Raw genomic sequence first — 20,901 nt, forward strand, 5'->3', positions numbered from 1 at the left:
TTGCAGGTTTATTACTAGACCCAATCACTGGGAAGCAGAGCAGAACAGCCTGAAAGAAACACCTCTCCTGAGGCTAAGAGATTCTTCCTCAGAAACTCTGTTTTCAGGGATGTGTCTTTGTGAGGGAAGGGGCATGCAGGCACTGACGCTGATACTGGCCTTGGGGCCAAACGGTCTGAGCAGCCCTGGCTGCCTCCTACCCACAGCAAGGAGCAAGCCAGCCAGAGCCTCCTGTGCATGGAACCCAAAAATGCAGATGTTTTCCCGTCTCAGCAGCCACCTGAGTGCAGACAAGGCACCACGAGCAGTCTGGAGGCAGCATGCCAGTGCTCTGCCCCATCGCAGATGAAGGCATCCTTGCAGGGAGCGCCTCAGGTCCACACCAGTGCCAAGCACGGCCCTCGGATGAAAAGGAAACCCAGCCACGAGGAGTTTCCCCATTTCTAATTTTGGCAGCTCCTGCTAGCACTGCCAGGCGCAGAATACCAGCGCGATGAGTTTGCCTGCTTCCTGCTTATTAAACAGGAGAGTTCACCCCGCATTTCTGTTTACCCTCAACACCATTGCCCGGGGTGGTTTCGAGGTTCTGGCGATGCCTCTGCCAAGCGAGCACCGGAATCGCACGACGCTGTGGTTGCACTGACTGCGTGCATGGCTGGCGGACGGGTGCTCTGCCCGGCCCGTCGCAGCCTGGCCCACGCACTCCTCATGGTCCCTGTGGCTTGGGGCTGGGCTGAAGCCAGAGCCTGGCCCTGGCCCCGCCTTTCTCCTCTTTTTAAAGCTCGTAGAAAGCAGCCGCTGTCAGATGTGGGCTTGCGTTCGCTGCTCCTCTGCTTCCTCTTTGACTCTCTGACAAAAAGTGCTTCATGTCTTGGCGTGAGCTCCTTCCCCCCTGGCTGGTGATCGTAGCGGGACTGACGGGCATCGTGCTGCTCTGCGTCTCCACCAAAGACGTGCCCGTCACCCCGCTCAGGACCAAGGTAAGGGCGAACGGCTCCGGCAGGGGTGGCAAAGCTGGGGTCAAGAGGGGCAATAAGCAAAGGACACTATCCATGGCTATGGGGCTACTGCTTAAGGAGAGCCTGCCTGTTTCCTTGTGCCTCTCCATGGTGCAAGCCAGGCACTTAAACTACAAACTGGCGTTTTGTTGCTTTTTAGATTCATTGAGCTACTGACTTTCTAGCCTGAAACAACAGAACATGGACCAGAACAAGGCTGTGAGGATGCAAGAGCATCCTTCGGCATAGTATAGCTTTTCCAACCAAAACCAAGCTGAGCCTTTGGGTCCAGGTGCCCAGCTGGTGAGGGGAGGTGCCAGCTGAGCATTGTCTATCAGCCAGCAGAAATGCCCCGTGCGGGCTGGGCAGAGGCAGCCCCCAGCAGGAGCCACCCCACAGCAGCAAGGGGCCGTGATTTCAGGGGAGGGAAAGAGCTGGGTCCCTCTTGGAAGTCGGTAGGGTTTTCTCTCCTACTTCTCCTTTCCCCTCTTGATCTCAGCTGAAGATCCATCCTGCCATACACAGCTGCCAGATCTGCCCGTGCTTCTTGACACAAAGCTGCTGAGGTGTGCTTAGTCACACACTGTGGTTTATTCAGAACTACGCTAACCTACAAGTTTAGAGACACTATCCTCCCCCAGGCTTCTCAAACAAAACTGGATTAAAAAAACCCTGTTACTCCGTGCTTTGCCAGCACCTCTTTCCTTCCCTGATGCTGAGCTGTGGCACTAAAGCAGCAATACTCTCCCCTGCCTTGCGCTCCCAGCAGCACTCTCTCATTTTGTGAGGGAGGAAAAATCCCGGCTTCTCCACCAAGAGCATTTGTTTCCTCCTCTCCTGCGGCAGCTGACATGTCCCTGCCAGAAATACGAGCTGTCACTCGTGTGGGAGGATGCCAGCAGGCTCGGGCAGGGAGCTGCATCCCCTTTCCGCATTCTGCTCGGGCTCCAGCCGCACCAGCTCCAGCCCCAGCACCGAGCCTGGGAGCTCTCAGGAAGGGTGCAGGCGGCTGGCAGCAGGCAGGGCTGAGCCAGGCTCCATCTTCTGCTAAAACCCTTCCGATGCTGCAAGCACCAGCCTCTCTAGAGGCCTCTCCAGAGCTTTCTCCTCCCACTCAGTGACAGCTATGAGTATTTCTGTAGAAGATGCAGCTTAGACCACGCACTACCGCAGATGTCCCAGACTGGAATGGGGAAGCGATACCCTAGGCTAGCACGAGTGCTATTTTAAGGGCATTTTGAGAGCTGCACTGCAGGGTACCCCTGTGGTCTCTCCTTTCCTAACCCTCATGTACCAGCTACAGCACTGTCAAGCTCAATTAGTGGCAAACAGACCAGACCCTGGGCTGCAAAGAGACTAAGAAAACCCTCAGCCTCACTACTAGGCAGTAGGAGAAATATGACAGTGCACAAGGTGTTGAGAAATCTCACGCAGGCTGCTGCTGTCTTTGCCAAGACATCATCTCAGTCTGCATGGAACGGCTGCACTGGACAGTGCGTGCGATGGTTAGTCCGAGTACGCTGTGGCTCAAACAGATCTGGCACACATCAGGGCAAACCCAACCCATGCTGCACTATCTCCAGTAGGGAAGTGAGTCTCGGGTTCCTTAGAAGCAGCAGAAAGCCACAGCCCTCCAAGTTCTGCATGAAAGCCTTCTTTCTCTAACATATTAACCCAGCAGCAATCTGAGTCCCAGATTCAGCTGAGAAACTGTATAGTTCCGTCTCCCACTGCACTAGGGCCTGTTTCTCCCAAGCTCCAGATGGCTCAGCTTGCCATGGAAGCCCTCTGCCTGGTTTCAGGAACAACCACAGAGCATGCCACTACAGAAATTACGTATTTCTGGGTGTTTCTCCACTTCTGCTGCTCCTCGTGTATATATTCAGAAATGCAGATGCTTCACTCTAAATGCACATCATCTCCTGCCTTCACTCTTTCTTTGAACGTAAAAAGCTAAATGAAATACTGCTGTGTAGGCCCATGGGTCACCCAGAGTACCTACAAAACAATGAGCGGCCCTACAATAACAAAGAATTGTGCATTCAGTGTTTATTTAGAATGCTTTCGGGGTTTTCCAGTATGGCGTTGTTCTGGATGCTGGCCCATCCCGCACCGTCCTGTTCATCTACAACTGGACCACTACCAAGACAAACAAGACTGGGGTTATCACAGAGTGCAGTTCCTGTGTCGTGCAAGGTAAGGTGCCCGATCCATGAATTCTGGGCTCTGGGATTAGCACAGGATGGAACAAAATGGAGAGGTCTGTGTGTGGTCCACTGCTGCGATTTCCTCAGCTCCTGTATCATCTAGCTGAAACCTGAAATGTTGGCAACAGCGAAGCGCAGGCTGCTCATTTTCAGCATGGGTCTTCCTCAGCGTGGGCAGATTTATCTATACACAGCTGGGTGTCAGAGCACTTCAGTAGCAGATGACAGCTTCGGTGGCTTGCTGCAGCTAGGGGAGCACACCGAGGGGTGGTTCCAACATCCACGTGGACGAGCCAGGGTTGCTGAGGTCCTCATCCAGGGGAGATGGTGAACAGCAATGGAGACAAGTCTGGCTGCAGGGAGACTCCTGGTAACTTCTTCCTCCTCCCAGCTGTACTCTGGGCAGTGAGTGGTATAGCCCCACAGGAGGCATGACAGCTCCAACCCCTTTGATACCAAAAGTATGAGTTCAGCTTGGCTTTAAGTGTCACATTTTGGAGAATACTGGGGTATTTTTCAATAGTTTGGGTCGCCTAAGCCCCACAGGTGCCAGCTAAAAGAGTTTTGTACTTTAATGCGCTTGGGGTTTTTCTTCCCTATCTCTAAATCTTGCTTTGATGTTGAGGCATGATTACAGCAGAATGCTGGAAGCCCTGAACTCTCAGTAGCAGGGCAGCCTCGCAACAAGCAGGGAAGGGATGCTCTTGCAGGCTGCTAGCAAAACAAACCACATACAGATGGTGCACTAAGGGCTCCCTGACACCTTGTGTTTGTCTTGACTGCTGCCACGGTCACAGGCTGGGTTAAAAAACTAACTGTAGCTCCATGCTTGAACACTTGAAGCTGCAGCAGCAGGGTATCAGCAGCAGCAAGAATTCCTTGTCTGCAGGTCTCTTTCTACATGTGAGCTCAGCTCCATACGGGGCCCAGGAGAGCAAAACCCCTGGGGAGGGAGTCACGCAGCCAGCAAGGCGAGAGGGACAGAGGCTGGGGAAGCCAGGCTTTTTCCGGGTGATTGTTCAAAATCAACATTTCAGACCACATTGAATCTCGCTCGGAAAGATGAGTCAGGGCTTGCACACAGCTTCTGTCTGCACAGCACCAGCTTCCTCTAGACCAGAGGTGTCCTGTTGGTAGATAACTGGTTCACAAGCCACCTCCACCAACACAGAAGGAAGTGGCTGGAGGAAGGAGATGACATCACTTTCGATGCTGCCTGCATGGCAGTGTGCCCTTTGCTTATCTTTTATAGCACTTACATTTTTTCCTCTGAGCTGAGACAGCCTCAGCTGTTGCAGCAGTCATGTGGCTGGCGCATGGTCATTTACAGGGTATCTTAGCAGCACAGCTGGGGTTAGATGAATGTAATTTGGTATTTACATATTGACCATTTTACTCCCAGAAGAGAGCAATGGAAGAAGTGGGAGCTCCTTTGTTCCACCTGTGACAGATCCTGGCTTTGTGTGTGTCCTGAAGGACAGCATGCCCTCTAGTAACACCTCCCACAGCTTCTCCCACATCTTCCCACAGAAAATTCCATTCTTTCCCCTGATCCCCAGGTCCAGGAATCTTCAACTACTCAGATTCACCTCAGAAAGTAGGGAAGAGCTTGGATACATGTTTGAACCAGGCCCAGAAAACGATCCCGACAGAGCAGCACAGCCAAACTCCCCTCTACCTGGGAGCAACCACCAGCACGAGGCAGCTGAAGTGAGTGCATGTTGCAAACCCACACCCAGAGATCAGCACACGTCATGTGGATCAGTCTGTAAATGAGTCTCACCCTGTCTGCTCTGCAGTGTTTCATCCCTAATCTGCTGGTCAGGTAAACCTTCTTCAGCTCCCCATGTACTGGAGGGGAGCACGGCATGGCTGTGTCCATAACCTGTGCCCCAAAGCAGCCATGAAGACGACAGTCTTGCTACTGCCACTGGTCACCTTCACAATCAGGGCTGGGGGAAACATCTGTCAGTCTGGAAGCTGAAGTGTTTTTAGCTTTAATGGCAATCCACGTGAGTGTGCAGTGGTGCTTCTTGGCAGCAGGTTGGGAGCAGTGGTGGGAAGGTCCACCCTACATACTGGACCTGTTCCCAGTCACCTCACTGGGACCTCTGGCTCCTTATGGACATTGGGGAAAAGTAAAGTCTGGAGTCTGGTGGCAAGGCCACAGGATCCCTCAGTGTCAGCGGGTACTAAGCTCCCAGATTCTGGACTGGTGGCACAGCTGCTCAAACCTTCCCTCTGCATTTTCGTTGTGCAGGCTGTTGTTGCCACCAGCGCTGTGCGAGGGGAGAGGGAAGTAGCAGCAGGAGGAGGATTATCGTTGTGCCTCACAGTGCTGCCACCCAAAATAGGGAGCACAGCAGATGTCCTGCAGCTGTGCACTCTGTGGGCTGCTCCTGGCAAAGCCCTGTAACAGCAATTGTGCCTTCTTTTTCTTTTCTGTCTAGCCTCAGCCATCCCACCTTCTCTGACGATCTGCTCGCAGCCCTGACTGTGGCCCTGAAGTCAACGCCCTTTGACTTTCAGGGGGCACAAATCCTGTCCAGTCTAAACAAAGAAGTATTCAATTGGATTGCTGTTAACTACGTCCTGGAGAACTTCTTCAAGGTAAAGGATGATCCTGCCTGGAAAGTACAGAACTGAGCCGAGTAATTCCCATTAACAAACAGCAACAGAGACAAGTGGAGGGACCATTAAAAATCCCTGCACTGTAAACAATGCTTGAGCACTGCTTGCACTGCCTTTTAGAGAAGGCAGGTTATATCTAACACTAGCTGGCTGGGGGGAAGATGATGTGAGATGATTAAAATCAGGCTGAGGGACCAAACCTCTAACACAGCCTTGCCTGGATGTGCTCATATTCTTGTCCTGATGTGAGGCTTTTGGACAACGCATCCACGACGTTCACAAAGACAACCTTACACAGCCTGCTCCCGGGTGTACACAAGAATTCCAGTGCCCTGCTCAGGGACCTTCAGTCCTAGCCCAGAGCCACTGTTGAACAGGCATTGCTGCTATATCTGCAGGGTACTGTGCAGTTGTCACCAGGGTCCAGCTGTCCCAGGGACCAGCCTGTGGACGGAGAAGCAAGAGAAAAGCCTGTAAATGTCCCTCTCATTGAGATGCCAGCACGAGTACAGCTGGGTGTCCCTAGCATAGGTGCCTGGTCTGTATTCAGAAGGCACACACTGAACAACAAAGTGCATTTAATTTTCCGTGCTTCCTCCATGGCTTCTCAATCCAATGACTCCCAAGAAAGACTCAAAGTGCAAAGTGCAAAGCTTTCCTGCCCACACTGCTAACTTCAGCATTGCCAAAATCAGTTCTGTAAGACTGCAGGAGATGAAACCACAGGGTTCTCCTGACAGGAGGAGCACTTCAGCATCAAGGCAGCACCTGAAGCCTGTAACTGCCCACCTGGAAACCTCCCTCTCATTCCCCACCATCTTCTCCCCTGCTCCTACCTTCTGAGACCACTGCCTTGAGCAGCCATCCAAGGCTGTGAGCCCTGTTTGCTCTCGTTGACTGTGGAAAGCTCTGTGCAGATGGCTGTGGTTCCTCTGTTCCCTCGGCACCTCTGTTCCTTCCAAATCCTGCAGTTCAGCATCCTTATGTCCTGGGAGTGGAGGGGGGCAGCTGTATGGCACCAGAAAGCTGCTTTCTCTGTGCAGTAGTGCTTGTATCTGACCATGACGCAGATGTAGAATTCCTAATAACCAACCTCTCTGGTTCTTTTGGGGTCAGTATGACTGGCGAGGACACTTGGTCCCTTCCGGAAAGGGGATGGCAGGAGTCCTGTCCATAGGAGGAGCCTCAACACAGCTCACCTCCAGGGAAGAAGGGAACCAGGCGCCAAAGGAGGGAGTGAGGCTGCAGCTGTACGGGAGGACACACGACGTGTACACCCATCACTGCCCCTGCCATGGCACGGACCAGCTCCGCAGGAGGCTGCTCTCTATGCTCATACAAGTGAGTACCTGCCAGAAGGGCTGCTGTGAGGCTCCCGGATATAATATCAACCCTTTGCACTGGTTTCATAGGGTGTAGCTGCTACGGGGCAAAATGTCAGTCAGTCTTTTGCAGAGTGTGTTCACAATCATCCAAGCAGACACACAGTTCAGGATTTCCTACTTGCAGACTCCCTGTCTCCCTACTTAATGCACACAAGCACAAAGCTGCTCTCCAGAGGTGCTAAGGTCACATTCAGGGTGGAGAGAGGCAAAGACTTCCCTTGGATCCCCATCCTAGAAGGGGAGCACCTGGGAACCACCAGGGACCTTCTGTTCGGGATATTGCCGTCCTGCTGACCAGCTCTGAAGCCCTTTCTAAACGAGCAATATTTCATTTTGAAAACATGCAGGTGTTTTGATTCTTCCAAACTGTTTTCCCCACTTGCAGGGACTGGTGGCACAATCTGATGCAAATTCAGGAATCATTCTTGTCCCCAGCAAAACTGAATTTTTCATAAACAAGCTACTCAGTGCCCAGCCACATCTCCCTCTGGGGAGCAGACCCTGATATGAGACCTGGATGCCCCACAGAGGGCCCCATTTACCACAGATGTACTGGGGAACTCCTAGAGACAAAAAACACTGATTCTCAAGGGGTTTCCACAGCCCTGCATGGTCCCCACTTGCCCACATGGGCAAGCAGCTAACTGGAACTCACATGCCATCCAGGTCACCTTCGCTAATGGGGAGCATGAGGGCTGAAACATCATAAACCAGAGAATTGCCCAGGCCTGGCTGACTGCCTAATGCAAGCAGGATTACCCAGGGTTTCAGCAACCAGACTCGTGAGCATGGACAAAAGAGGAATTGAACGTGTTTGAAGGCAGACCAGAACAGCCTTTCTTTTATCTGGAAAGAATACCTTATTCATTGAAATTGTATTTCTGGCCTGAGAGCAGGTAGGGCCAAGACGCCCACAGGCTGCAGCTCCTCAGCCTCCCACAGCAGACCCAGTCATTGCAGCTTGCCCTGAACTCAGCAGGAGCTGGGACCCTGCAGCATCTGGGTCTTGCAGTAGAATTAACTGAGATAAGGTTTGGCAAACCATTTGCAGCCTGCCTGCTCATTACAACACTGTGGTGCTGGAAAAAGACCCACAACTGTTCCTTACTTTGTTGTATTGTCTTCCTCTATAAAGCCTTGGGATGCCGACCTCCTCTCTTGCTGCCTCTACCCTTGTTTTATTGTCTCTCTAGGATCAGAGAAGTGCTAAAACTGTGTCTAATCCCTGCTGGCCCCTCACCTACTCCCAGGAAGTGCGGTGGCAGTCAGTGCATGCAGGGCCTTGTGCTGCCAGTGACGACGCATCGGACATCCCTGGTCCTGACGAGGTCTTCAACATCACCGGTTCCAGCAACTCGTCTGCCTGCGTGACCCTTGTGCACAGCCTGCTCAACTCCTCCTCCTCCTCCTGCAGCTTCCTCACGCATTCCCTCAGCAGTGCTGTCAAGCCCTCGCAGACCAGGTTTCTGGTGGGTTCTCATTGACACCGGGGAAAGCAATTAGAATTGGGAACCCGTGAAATGGGACCAGTTTGGTCATTAATAAGTACAGTGGGAACAGCCACAATGGCTAGCCAAGAGGGCCAGGGCCACACATGCACTCCTGCCTTCTCCCCCCCGTTGGGGCAAAGGTGTTCAAAAATGGACCACAGGCTTCCCACCACAAACTCTGATGAGGCTTTTCCATCCCATGTCTCAGCAATGTCTGCTTGTGAGATGACCGTGGGGGGCTCCATAGAGCCATAAAGGAGCTCGTGTGATCCCGCAGGGTTAGGGCAGGTAGGGGCTGCATGCTGGGGTCTTCTCACATCAAGACCGTGGTGAAACTAAAGTTCCTCTCCCACTTTGAGGTAACATCCAGGCATGTTCCACCACGAGTGTGCTTATACCTGAGATCTTGGATCTAGTGTCCAAATCATTAGGATGTTAAGCCAGAACCACTGCAAGGTCCTAAGACGTACTGAGTGCATTTCAGAGAAGGCATCCAGAGGGAGGAATTAGAGAAGTCTCCCCAGTTCCCTGCTGCTGCATCTCCCATAGACAGAGTGCCAAGGAGCACAAGGACTAGCCTACGTAGCCAGAGGGCCAGGAGGCTGCTGTGTGCAAGCTAAACTCAGCCCTGTTTCCTTCTCCAGACAGCAACAGATCTTTCTTGTTTTCCTCAGAGGCACTGTAACCAAACACAGGTGCATAGGGAGGGCACCTGGGCAAGATGCCCCATGCCTACTGCCACTTCCTATAGGCACTGCAGGCAAGGATGCACAGTCCAACCTGATGATTATTTTTGTTGCTGTTGTAGGTGATTTCTGAGGCCATGGACTTCCTGAGAAAATCTGTACCCTCTCCTGACTTGGGTCAGGCGGTCGACAAGATTTGTGGGATGTCTGTCAAAGAGGTAACTGTGGAATAATTTAGCATACAGGGATAGTGGGAAGCAAGGGACACTGTTATAAAAGCCCACATGGGTCAGACTAACAGAGCCGTAAGTCATTGGCTTCCTCAGGGAAAATCTTTATTTTTTTTACACGTTGAGGAAACAGGCTCCACTTATTTTCCTTCCTCTCAAATCTCAGCTGCTACTCTTGGCAACACCTGTACTTAATTCCATGAGAAGTCACAAATGCCTTCTACTGCATATTAAGGAGTAAACAGGAAGCCCATCTACTTACTCCTGCACATCACCTTGGTCCTCCTGTTATCCTCCACTCATTCAGTGCAAGGGACACATCTGCTTAGGCTCCGGGGAATATCCCATTTCACCTGGGCTCACACAGCCCAAGCCATGGGGTGTCTGGAAGTTCTCTTCCTCAGTTGGTGTCTTATGATACCACCCTCATTTGAGCATACACCAACCAAGCGTCCCTTCCACAGCAACATCTAAACTGGCCAGTTCCTACAGGGTTTGCAAGTCTCATTAGCAGTTCCCTGAAGTTCTCTCTTCTGGATAGAAGGAAAAGGCCTCGTTAGTGCTTCCACTGAAAGGCTGCAGCATTAGCTCAGCCTAATTAGAGAGCAGAAAATCACACCAAGCAGATGACCTGAGACCTGACTGCCAGTTCTGATGCTCTTTGAACTGCCAGATCTTTTAACGAGGTGGGAACAAAGGCACCGAGAGGTAGCACTGATCCCCAGACCACAGCCCAGTGGGTGCAGGAAGCATGGCTTCAGTCTGCACAGGACACCACCCCTCTCCTCCAGTCCTGCAGTCAGTCCCAGAGCAGGAAGCGGGAGGGTTTAAGCAAGCCTGAAGTTCAGCTACTGAATATTTACTTTTTTTTTTCCTCCATTATTTTTCTGGAAATGACACCAGCTAGTCCAGGAGTCCGAGACAAGCCTGGATGTAGTTGCTGATTACTGCTTTGTAACTGCCTTCATCTTTCATCTCAGTACAAAGGGATACACGCTGGACTTCGATAAGTCTGTTCAGACTGCCTTCCGAGAGGTCAGTTACCAAGGTGTGGTATGTCCAATGACAAGGGAGGGATGCTTTCAGTAAAGCCAGTCTGTTCCCAGTCCTACAAGCCCTAACCAACAAGGTTTCTCCAGCAACATAGTTTTGCAAAATAAATTCAGTTTTTAGAAGCAGGAAAGAATGTCAGAGAGCTAGGGATTCCTCTTGCCCCCACTGAAAACCTGAAAGGCCAAAACCTTATTTGAAGCAGTATCATCTTTAAGAATCCATGTCTAATAAGCAGAAGAAGCTCCATTGCCACTTAATGCTTAGGACAAACTGCTGATAATATTTCCTGAGCCAAACGCTCACCGACAAAGGCGTATCTCCTAGTACCTGAGCAGGGCAACACCAGCGATAGCAGCTCAGTCAGCCACATGGAAGGAGTCAGACAAAGGCAAGGTAATGAGTTAGGGCTGGGATCCATCCAGCAAGCTCAGACTAGAAAGCCAAAGACAAGCTACTGACACCACCAGCCTAAAATCCACCCAGGCAATAGGACCACAAGCAAAGCTGCTTACAGCAGAGGCCTACCTGGGAAATCCAGTCAGCAAGCAGGAGAAAGAACAGCACACAGATGCACCCACAGCATCGCTCAGGGGGGAGCTGGCTGCCCAGGCCAGAGCTTAAATAGGGCTCCAAGGCCAGTGGGTAGGTGAGGCTGGGCAGGGCAGTTAAGGCCTGTCAGTGTTCCCTAGGAGAGGAAGAGCCGCTCACTTCCAGCCTAATCCTTAGGTCAGTCTCAAATAAAGCATGTAAGGCCTTGGGCCTCTGTACAGAAACACAGCTGGGCTCCACAGTGTCTGCTTCTCTTCTGATCTCTCCTCCTTTTTACTTCAATAGATTGGTGATCCATCATCTGGCTGGACTCTCGGGTACCTGCTGAGTCTCACCAACACCATCCCCCAGGACAGCCCAGGAGTCCTCAAGGGGATCGAACCGGGTGTCTGGTCTTTGCTCCTTATCCTCTTCGTTGTGCTGCTCACTGGCTCTTTCATGCGCATCTCATACCGAGTGATGGTCAAGGAAAACAGCTTCAGTAACAGGAACAGCAGTGTTTTTGATGACAACTGACTCTTATTCCAAGACTCTTGCCAGAGGGCAGGGAACAGGGTACATACAGAAATCACATAGGCGTAATTCACTGGAGGATGCAAGCGATTTTCCTTCAGGACTCAAGAGCCTCAGTGCCTTACTTTAGCCTGCTACCATTTGCACTACTGTACATTGAGAAAACAGATCCTGCTCTGCAGGAAGTCTGAGATTCCCAGTGGATATCAAGCTGTATGTTTTCCAAATGAGACCAGCTTGTGCAGATCTTGTTTGGGCTGCAAGTGAGATTACTAATGTCAACCTAATGAAAACATTCCCTTGAGGAGGCAGGCCCTGAGCACTGTTGCAAGGTTAATATTGAACAATCCTACCTAATTAGAAGAGGTGATAACTGGAAAAGGTGCGCTGTCCTCTTCTCTGGCCACAAGAGAGAAGATACCTGCAATGTCTCCACTAACGAAGACTGGAACAGACTTAAAATACAATCAGAATACAACAGCCAACTTGCTTTCATGTTCCAGAGAAGAAGGTTTGTATTCTCTTCCTGCTACTCCTGACATGTCCTTCCACATCAGTGACAGTACCCATGCATCCCTTCCAGTGAATGCTCCAGCTGACTGAGAATCCTTCAAAAGCAATGGGTTTGGTCTTGGTCCACACAAAACATACACGACATCAAAGGAGAAACAAAGAACACAGACATGCAGCTGAGTTCCTGTCTCTCAGCTGAGTCATGGCAACTCAGGGTTAAAATTATCAATTTAAACACTTTAAACAGGATTTAAATTAACACATCTAATCTCACGTGTTAAAATCGGGTGCATGCTGGCCTGAGGTTCCCCAGTTCATTCATTTGCACTGAATTGCTTGTCTCACTGCCTCTAGAGTGTGATGTGTAATACTGTCCTTTAGATGAGAGCAGACCCAGGAACAGAAGCTTTCCCAACTGTCAGTCCAATGACTTTCATGTTAGACTGTGACCAAAATTACTTTAAATCCAGTACTTAGGATTCCTCTGGGACTTGGCAGTCATTCCAGCTCCTCTGGTCTGCTCTGCTCTCCTAACACAAGGCACTATACAAATTCCCCATGTTATCGTGAAAAAGGGGATGGATTTAGACAAATGTCCTTTGACTACAGCATTTAGAGTTCACCTTTCATATTGCTTCAGAGACTTAAACACACAAGCTGTTAAAAGCCTGAGGCACAAGTGCCTCCAACTCATTTCAGACCACTTTAAACAGAAATGTAAATGTTCACAGATGCAATGATGTGCCTTGCAGGATATTTAAAGCTACCACGGCACCCAAGTCCTTTCGAACCCGGTTATTAATCCTTTGTGCTCCTAACTCATATATATCACCCCCCTGATTCTTAATATTGGTGTATTCATAAATTTTCAGGTCAACTAATGAAGGGTTGTAACCTGTCAGTCAAGTTTGGAGGGGTGTGGAAACAGATCGAAACAAGCTTCATATTCATTTCTTTGAGTTACACGTTAGATATTTTTAATTATATCATGTTATTAAAGATGTTTTAATACACTGTCTGTGTTATTCTTGGCAAGAGATCAAAGCGGGGTTTTTATTGTGAATACAAAGTGTTTCAGCGAGAAGGATGGGGGATGCTGGTTTTGCCACTGTTTACTCAAGAGCTGTTGTGCTGTGTACTTTCGGGGTACACAATGAGAACCCCTGAAGGCACTTTCTCCCCAGTGGCAGGCAGGCAGAAAATGACTTTAGATAACCTGGCTTCTGGTATTTAGTTGATGAGAGATGTGTCAACATCTTTGATGTGTTCTTTGCTCAAACCGCCTGAATAAGGCAGGAGGGATTCAGAAAGGCTTGCATAGGAAAAAAAAAAAAAAAAAAAAGAGGTTATGAGGTAGACAGTGACGGGGGGGGAAATTCCTGTGACTTCATTCCTCCTGTTTCTGGAAATGCAATTTTAAAACTGCTCTCCAGCTCTGTGACCTGTCAGCACATAGGACAACCGTGGGATTCCAGGCTGAGATTTGTAAGCTGCTCAGAAAGAATCCCGTGGTAGCCCCATCAGAAATGGAAATAAGGAGGTGAGATGCCAGGAACACCAGCAATGCAGGTGTTCTGGCCTGCTCAGTCATTATGCTCATTCTTGATTTTGAATGCTAGATGACAGGTTCCAAGAGAAAGAACTCTGCAGGGAACTTCCCCAAGCTCTTGTTCAGGCGCTTTGGGACTTCCATGCAGATAACAAGTGAGTAATTAGGTGAGAAGCTCAGCGTGTCCTCCTGACATTTCGATCCTGCCCCACAGATGCCATGTACCTGCACTGAGTGACGGCCCACACAGAGGACCAAACTTTCCACATTAAATCCATGACACCTCAGCCACCAGCTGACATCGAAATAAGACTTTGCAATATGAAGACAACCACAACTGCTCGATTTAGAGCAGATTCTGAAACGCTTGAGCTAAAAGCTGCTGTTCTTAACAAAGGCACAGAAAGAATATTTTGATGGCTGAAGTTCTTTCCCTCAGTGGTCTCCACACCACACATGGCAGCTCCGCTCCCTCCTTTGCCACCACTCCTCTTCCAAACACAGCCACTGCTGTGTCCTGCTGCAGGCCTACTGCTTGCGCGTTGTGGTGCCAGTTGTGGGCAGGCAAATTTGTTCTTATGTAATGGTTATGCCCATTCCAACAGGCAGCCCCCAGCAGCCAGGGTTACCAGGTGAACTGGGCTTCAGATGGGCAGTATTGCAAGCACATAACATTATCTTTCTACCCAGCAGAAAAAATAAAATAAAATTACAGATGTATTTGTTAGACACCGAGCTAGACTGGTATGTTAAAAGCACTAATGTGGGTTTTTAGTCATAAAAAGAATAAATTTATAAAAAAATAAAAATTGGGAACCTACAGGGACAGTGGAAGCTAATAAAAGTAACCTACTCCTTTCCCCCCGCTTCCTACAGAAGCAGCTCCACCATCTCAGCACTACGTAAATTTGCAGAACTAATCCCCAGATTACGTGGACAGCAGAAATCTACTTAAAAGGAGATTCCAGATAAACTCACTTACTTTGAAACAAAGACATTTGCAGCCTTTAGTTACAGCGAGATATTTAACTGTGGAAATGATTAATAATGAGGATTTTCTAACTGTTCATAAATTCTGTATGTTTATGCATAGCTCCCTCCCTTCGCACTCTGGGCTGAGCGATGGGAGAGCTCTTCTGGCAGGTGATATCTGCTCACACGCAATTGCAGTTCTGCTGCTGTCAGCAAGTATCAATAAGCAAGAAATCAAACGTATTAGACACCAGAAAGAGGTTTGTCTACTTTAGCTCCAGAAACACAGTGCGTTAGCTGACCTCCTGATGACTATTAGCCTAAATTTCACTTCAGCATGTTTATAGGAGTATATTAGCTCCTTGTCTTTCTTCCAGTTGGAATTATTTCCAAAGTATCATGCATTCCTAGCCAGTAGATTCCTTCCACTTGGTACCAATGGATTACCCCAGAGATTGAGATGAACAATGGTTTATTGCCTGCAGTGCACTTGTGCAGTACCAAGTCCACCACCACAGGACCAGAGTTGCTCTCTTCTTCCTGTTTTGACGCCCCCACGTTCCCTGGGGTTGTAGGAGAGCAACCTAAACTGAGTCCTAACCTCTCTCTCGGTACCTGACTGTATCCAAGGCTGTAGCTAAGTTCTGCTTTTTGAGATATGTGTATTTTGTAGGGTGCCTATGGATGAACCAACGCATCAGGATTTCACGGAGGCGGACTCTCTACCCATAGGTGATCTTGGCAAGTCATGAGGAGGTCAGGGAGAACGGCAGGCTGCATGAGCTTTGCAAAACTTGTCCTACTGGCTGAGCTCCAGCTTCCCATTATTAAAGTAGCGATCGTAACTCTTCCTCTCTTTCAGATACTGTCCTGCCTGTGAAGATTTCCAGATCAGTGGTTAGGGGAAGGTCTAGAAACAATGTACAGCAGCAAGTACTGCAGTGTTTGCACTCGTCAGTTTTTTTTTGTTTGTTTGTTTGTTTTTTTTTTTTTTTTCTTTTCAGGGGCTTTTTTAATAAACAGAAGTGAAATCACTTGAAAACCAAGACCACTGGTGGAGTGGATCCAGCAGAATGACTTTCATGATGGCTGAATTTGGAGATGGGTCAGTGCCTTGTACATTTTCTTCTTGTACCATGCGTATGATCATGTAGCTGACTATCTTTCAGAGAAGTGGAAAGCCATATGATGTTTATATCCTACCTCACGGACTATCACTCCTACTTCAAGAGCTAATTCAGAACACACCAAAGTAAATGAAAATGCTATTAGCAGAACAAGCCCAAATTAAAATTGGGATAAGCAAAACACCAATTTTTGCCACAGCTATCTTAAAATAAAAGTCTTTTTACAATACCATCAAACCCAGGCTAGTGGATGCTTGAATTAAAGTGTTCTGAGGTTGTTTAAGTGTAGCATAGCCAATTTCTCCAGTGTGTACCAGTACGCACTGGAGACTAGGCAGATGAGAAGTCTTTGACTTGGCTTCCACTGCGCCCTCTATATGAGCTATTAAAGAGTCTTCTTGCAATAGGATGATTTTAGTCAGATAAACACTGGTAGCGTAAGGTCTTGTTCCCCTCGGTTGTAATGACGGGGATTAGTCACAAGAGGGAGGCTGGCAGGACAGCGCCTTAAGCCTCGGGAACCTCCAATGCAGCCAGTAGCTGGTCCCACCACAAATCGAATAAATTAGCAAGCAGGCTTGTCTGGAAACATGCCGAGGAGACTCCTGATGTGGACACAGATGAAAGACTCGTTGCAGTATGGAGGTTCTCTATATGTGGGAGGCGAAAGCAGTTCTAATCAGTGAGTTAAGAAACTGCGGCATCAGTGGGAGAAGGTTTCTGTGCAGGGAGATGGGCACTAGCACGGAGTATGGATGAAGGGTCCTTTGGAAATGAGAAGGAGATTGAATAATCCCTACTAGAAAGAGGACTACAGTGGGAATGAAGTAGAAGAGTTTGGAGAGAGAAAGAGGAATGATAAAATCAACTTCTGTGTGAAGGAAAGTTTATTTTTGTTCACAGCAGGGGGTGTTACCATATGCCTACCTCATGATCAAATTAGTCACCACTTCTCAGTGGAAATTCTCTGGAGCAACAGATCTCCTGAGTGAAAGAAGGTGAGACTTACAGTGCTTATCTCTGGACAACGTACAGCAGTGAAACTGTGGAACTGAATGAGGAAAACATGGGAGCAATGTTCAAAGTTCACTGGTTTTCAACATGTGGGAGATATAAACTGCCAGTTAATACTGATATTTATGTCAAGTAAAAGATGCTTTAGCATTACTTTCGATTTTATGGTAACCACTGACAATGTTTAAGACTCTCAAGTGCAAGCTTTGAAGTAATAAGCCCACAGCATTATTCTGAACTGAGGAGCTCCATAGAAATCACGGAGCAAAATGGAAGGAGCTCTTCTTCCACACAGCTTGCGGTTAAACCATGGGGCTCATCATGATGGGAGGTTGCTTATGCCAAAAGTTTATTTGGCTCCAAAAGGTGATTAGATAAATTCATAAGAAAACAATCCACTGGGGCTATAAAACAAAAAGATGCTTGCTTTATGGCTAAAGAATTGCTGGAACCACCCCGACATCCGAATATGTCTGCCCTGTTCTTCTTTGGCTGCTGATCACTAGAGACAAGATACCGGCCTGAATGGACTTGTGGCTTAATCCCAGCCAACTGTTCCTGGTCCTCTCAGCCAGGAATTCTGCAGCTGCACCTCTCACTTACCAGTCTCTGGAAGTAGTCCCTCACCTTTAACAGCTGCTTCCTTGGAAGATCCATCTGAGGTAGAATCTCTTGGGAGCAATAACTTCTAGAAAGCAAAGTACTGTTTATCCTCAGAAATAACAATCAGAAAGACCAGAATGACAAATGTGCACCCATACCCATGCCATACTTCAGTTCTACTGTAAACCGGGACCACCACTGAAAGCTTTTCAGTTCGGGAAGAGGACTTCCACTCACATTTATTCTGCAGTGCCCCTCTCTTGAACTCAGAGCTCCAGATTTTTACCTACATGGACAGAATTAGTTTTGTGATTTAGGTTTGGGCTCCTGCCAGCCCCACCCCCATCCCCACCCCAGATACTAGGCTCAGTTTAGACAAGAACACTTTTTCAGAGACACAGACTGCTGTCTTGCAGGTTAAGTGTAAAAACAAGAATTACAGCCGTTGCCTGCCGGGTGGCTGAGTGGAGGGGTCATCTCTAAGCACCCCATAACACACACACAACAGTGGTTCAGTAAAACGGGAAGGCAATACTCAAAGATTAACAAAGGTATCTCTCTACTCTACTCAAACCAATTGTATTCACAGCAAAATGTTTCCATGCTGAAAGCAGCAGAAAAAAGTTCATAAGAACAATCAAAGTTAGAAAATAATGAATATATAATTAAATAGAAACACAACTTCCAGCTTTAACTTCACTAACATGTCTTCTTCTGGATTAAACCCAGGGATGTTGGCCTGGTAATAGTGGTCCCTAATGTTTTCTAGTATCCCTGTTACAGCCATTAATTCATACAGCAAACTTACAGATGGGAAATTCAGAAGCATCTAAATGATGTAAGGCCTCCTTTCTTGTCACTTGCAGCAAGGTTTGAGGAGAGCTTCCAAAGAAATCAAATACCATTTAAAGCAGATGTTTTCAATACAAGAAACGACGTAGGAGACATGTTTCTCCCCAGCTTGCTCGAGCTGTTCCCTTCCGTGCTATCCGATTGCTTTTCAACTGCCCCTGCTCCCCTGCCCTGGGAATCCACAGCAGCTCCTCTCTGCAGACTGTCCGCTAAACAGCCGACATTTACAAACATGCTTTATCATTTTGTTCATGCAGGGCCACAGAATTTGCAATATTTTTTTTTTCTCCCAGACCTTGCTGAATTGTCAGTTTTGTGCAGATGGTTTGCCTTTGAAGGAATGCTTTATGTGAGACAAGGTTCTGGCAGCAATGTGCCTTGCTACTTGCCAGCTCACCTTCTGGTAACACAAATTAGGCTGCTGGGCTGCCACAGTACTCGAAGTCACAGGGCTACGATGGTCTGCAGCTCCATAGAGACTCCTGGCAGCTTGGCTGTGCTCCTCCTCACAGAGAGCTTAGAAATAATGGCATTTTACTTTAATTTAAAAAATGCAAAAGTATTTAAAATGGCATTGTCATTTCCTGTGGATCTGCACGTAGCTAACAGAAGTACTGACTGACTGGAATAGAAATAGCAAAAATAAATTTTGCATGTATAATTTGAAATGCCTCCCGATCCACAGATCTTTAGGTAGCTGAATCTCCCAGGGAAACCTCTGAAGTCTCAATCACAGGAGCAAAGTTTTAGCTACCCCACGGGGTATTATCACTGCTCTGCTGGGTATAATCCTGCTACCATTTAGGAGCCAGATATTGGACATCATAATGGAGCAGAGTATTTCCATTTTTTGCTACCACTGGGGATGTTGGGGGTGGCAACCATTTCTCACTCTACACATTACAGAACAGCTTCCCAAACACTAAAGGCAGCAAGGGCTGAACCACAAGCACAAGCTGGCAGAAGCATAGGCTACAAAAGCTCATAATGTCGAACGAAGAAATACATTTGTCACTGATACGCAGTCCTCTGCTTTCTGGCTGGAATTAAGAAAAAAAAAAAAAAAAAAAAAAAAGCCTGTATCTGCATGAAATACAGCAGCACTTGTACCAGCAAACCTCCTGCTGGCCCTGCAGTGTCTCCCCCTGCTCTGCTTTTAGGGAGAGTTTTCTGGGGCTTCATGAGCACAGATGCTTGCTAACGCTGCTCTGAGCAGGCCTTGATAATAATTTAATTTGTGCTGAATGTACTTTCCTAGACAGCAGACCACTGCAAGCAGCAAAACGCAGGCAAGATAAAACTCCCTTCTATCTTCTTAATCAGAAAGAAGACGGCATTTGCTCCTTGTTACTCTGAAGATATGGCATGACATCCTGGAGGAAAAGCAGTCTTTACTGATTATTGCACACTCATAAGAAATCTTGAGCAAATCTGCTCCAGACTGATCCTTGCTGCCTTTGGTTCTTAAATGAGATACAGACATTTTGGATTTGGCTACTACAAACACCCTTATGGACCACAGAGAGGTGTTGTCAGAGGGCTTTGCAGAGCTGGAGCAGGCTGAGCCATCCCCTTCCACCAGCTCTGGTGTGAACGCAGCCGAGAGAAAGCAATTCAATTCAATGCCTGTAATTATGTGGGATGGATCTGGGCCCTAATACCTTTGCATTACTCAGCTATCTTTAAGTAAACTACATAAACCTCCTACCTTCTGGCTTTGAATGTGGAGGATGAGCAGTATCTGTGTCTTCCTAGTCCTGCCCGGGCACCTCTGGGGCTACCTAGAGGGCTCTCACCGGGCTTCTCAGGGCTGCCGGAGCTGCTCTCAGCTTGCCCCAGGTACTCCAGGGTCTCCAGGGGCTGCCCAGGTGCTTCTGGGGCTGCTCCGAGTGCTCCTGGGCTCCTTCCAGCACCTCTGCGGGTGCATGCTGTTTACATGCCAGAAGGATCATTCACACACACCCTTACATTAAGCCAACGACCAGAGGCTATTTTATCTCCTGCAAAAGTCTTCATGATACTCTTCTTCTCCTGCTCACCTCCTCACCTGACCCTGTCACAGGAACAGTTGGGTTATTGTTATCCAAGTGTAGATCATGATATCTATACAAGTCATAATGTAGCTCTTGTAGGAACACCTGAACGACACGCAGGCTGCTGTTTGTGTAGAAAGAATCGAGGTCAACTGCTGCTTTCGCCTCAGTCCACCCCCACATCAAGGCACCAGTTTGCGACTAGCTAGGCTTGGAGCACCCAATTAAGAGCCTCTTTCAAGTTCTAGCTCCATTATGAAACAAGAAGAGATGCTAGGACTTGTAGGCCGCGCTGGCACCCTTAATGAACGTGTATAATCATAAAAAGGCTCTGCGAAAACAACAGCCAAAGTATGCTCGGTAGAAGCCGTGACCAACAGATGAACCGCCTATGCAAGAATGTGCTAACTAAGTTGGGCGGCGGAAGGCGACAGCGCCGCAGAATGAGACAGAGAAAGGGTAAGTGAGGGAGACGTTTATTCGGCTTGGGACGTTG

At 48.5% G+C, this 20,901-nt stretch overlaps 1 protein-coding gene across 1 annotated transcript; it reads left to right on the top strand.

Moving 5' to 3' along the window:
• Positions 1 to 866: 866 nt before the first annotated feature.
• LOC116496893 (ectonucleoside triphosphate diphosphohydrolase 2-like) lies at positions 867 to 13,269 on the top strand. The gene is made up of 9 exons (XM_032200300.1): positions 867 to 980; positions 3,077 to 3,194; positions 4,765 to 4,915; positions 5,656 to 5,815; positions 6,953 to 7,177; positions 8,415 to 8,690; positions 9,520 to 9,615; positions 10,531 to 10,662; positions 11,515 to 13,269. Exons 1-9 carry the CDS (start codon positions 867 to 869, stop codon positions 11,743 to 11,745), a joined length of 1,503 nt encoding a protein of 500 aa, XP_032056191.1. The 3' UTR covers positions 11,746 to 13,269.
• Positions 13,270 to 20,901: the final 7,632 nt, after the last annotated feature.

Source organism: Aythya fuligula, chromosome 19 (assembly GCF_009819795.1).
Source record: "Aythya fuligula isolate bAytFul2 chromosome 19, bAytFul2.pri, whole genome shotgun sequence".
In the NCBI taxonomy this organism is placed as follows: domain Eukaryota; kingdom Metazoa; phylum Chordata; class Aves; order Anseriformes; family Anatidae; genus Aythya; species Aythya fuligula.

Coding starts and splice junctions, on each gene's coding strand:
- LOC116496893 (XM_032200300.1), top strand. CDS start 867: ATGTCTTGGCGTGAGCTCCTTCCCCCCTGGCTGGTGATCGTAGCGGGA. Junction 4,916..5,655: donor ACCAGCACGAGGCAGCTGAA/GTGAGTGCATGT, acceptor TTTTCTGTCTAG/CCTCAGCCATCCCACCTTCT. Junction 7,178..8,414: donor TGCTCTCTATGCTCATACAA/GTGAGTACCTGC, acceptor TTGTCTCTCTAG/GATCAGAGAAGTGCTAAAAC.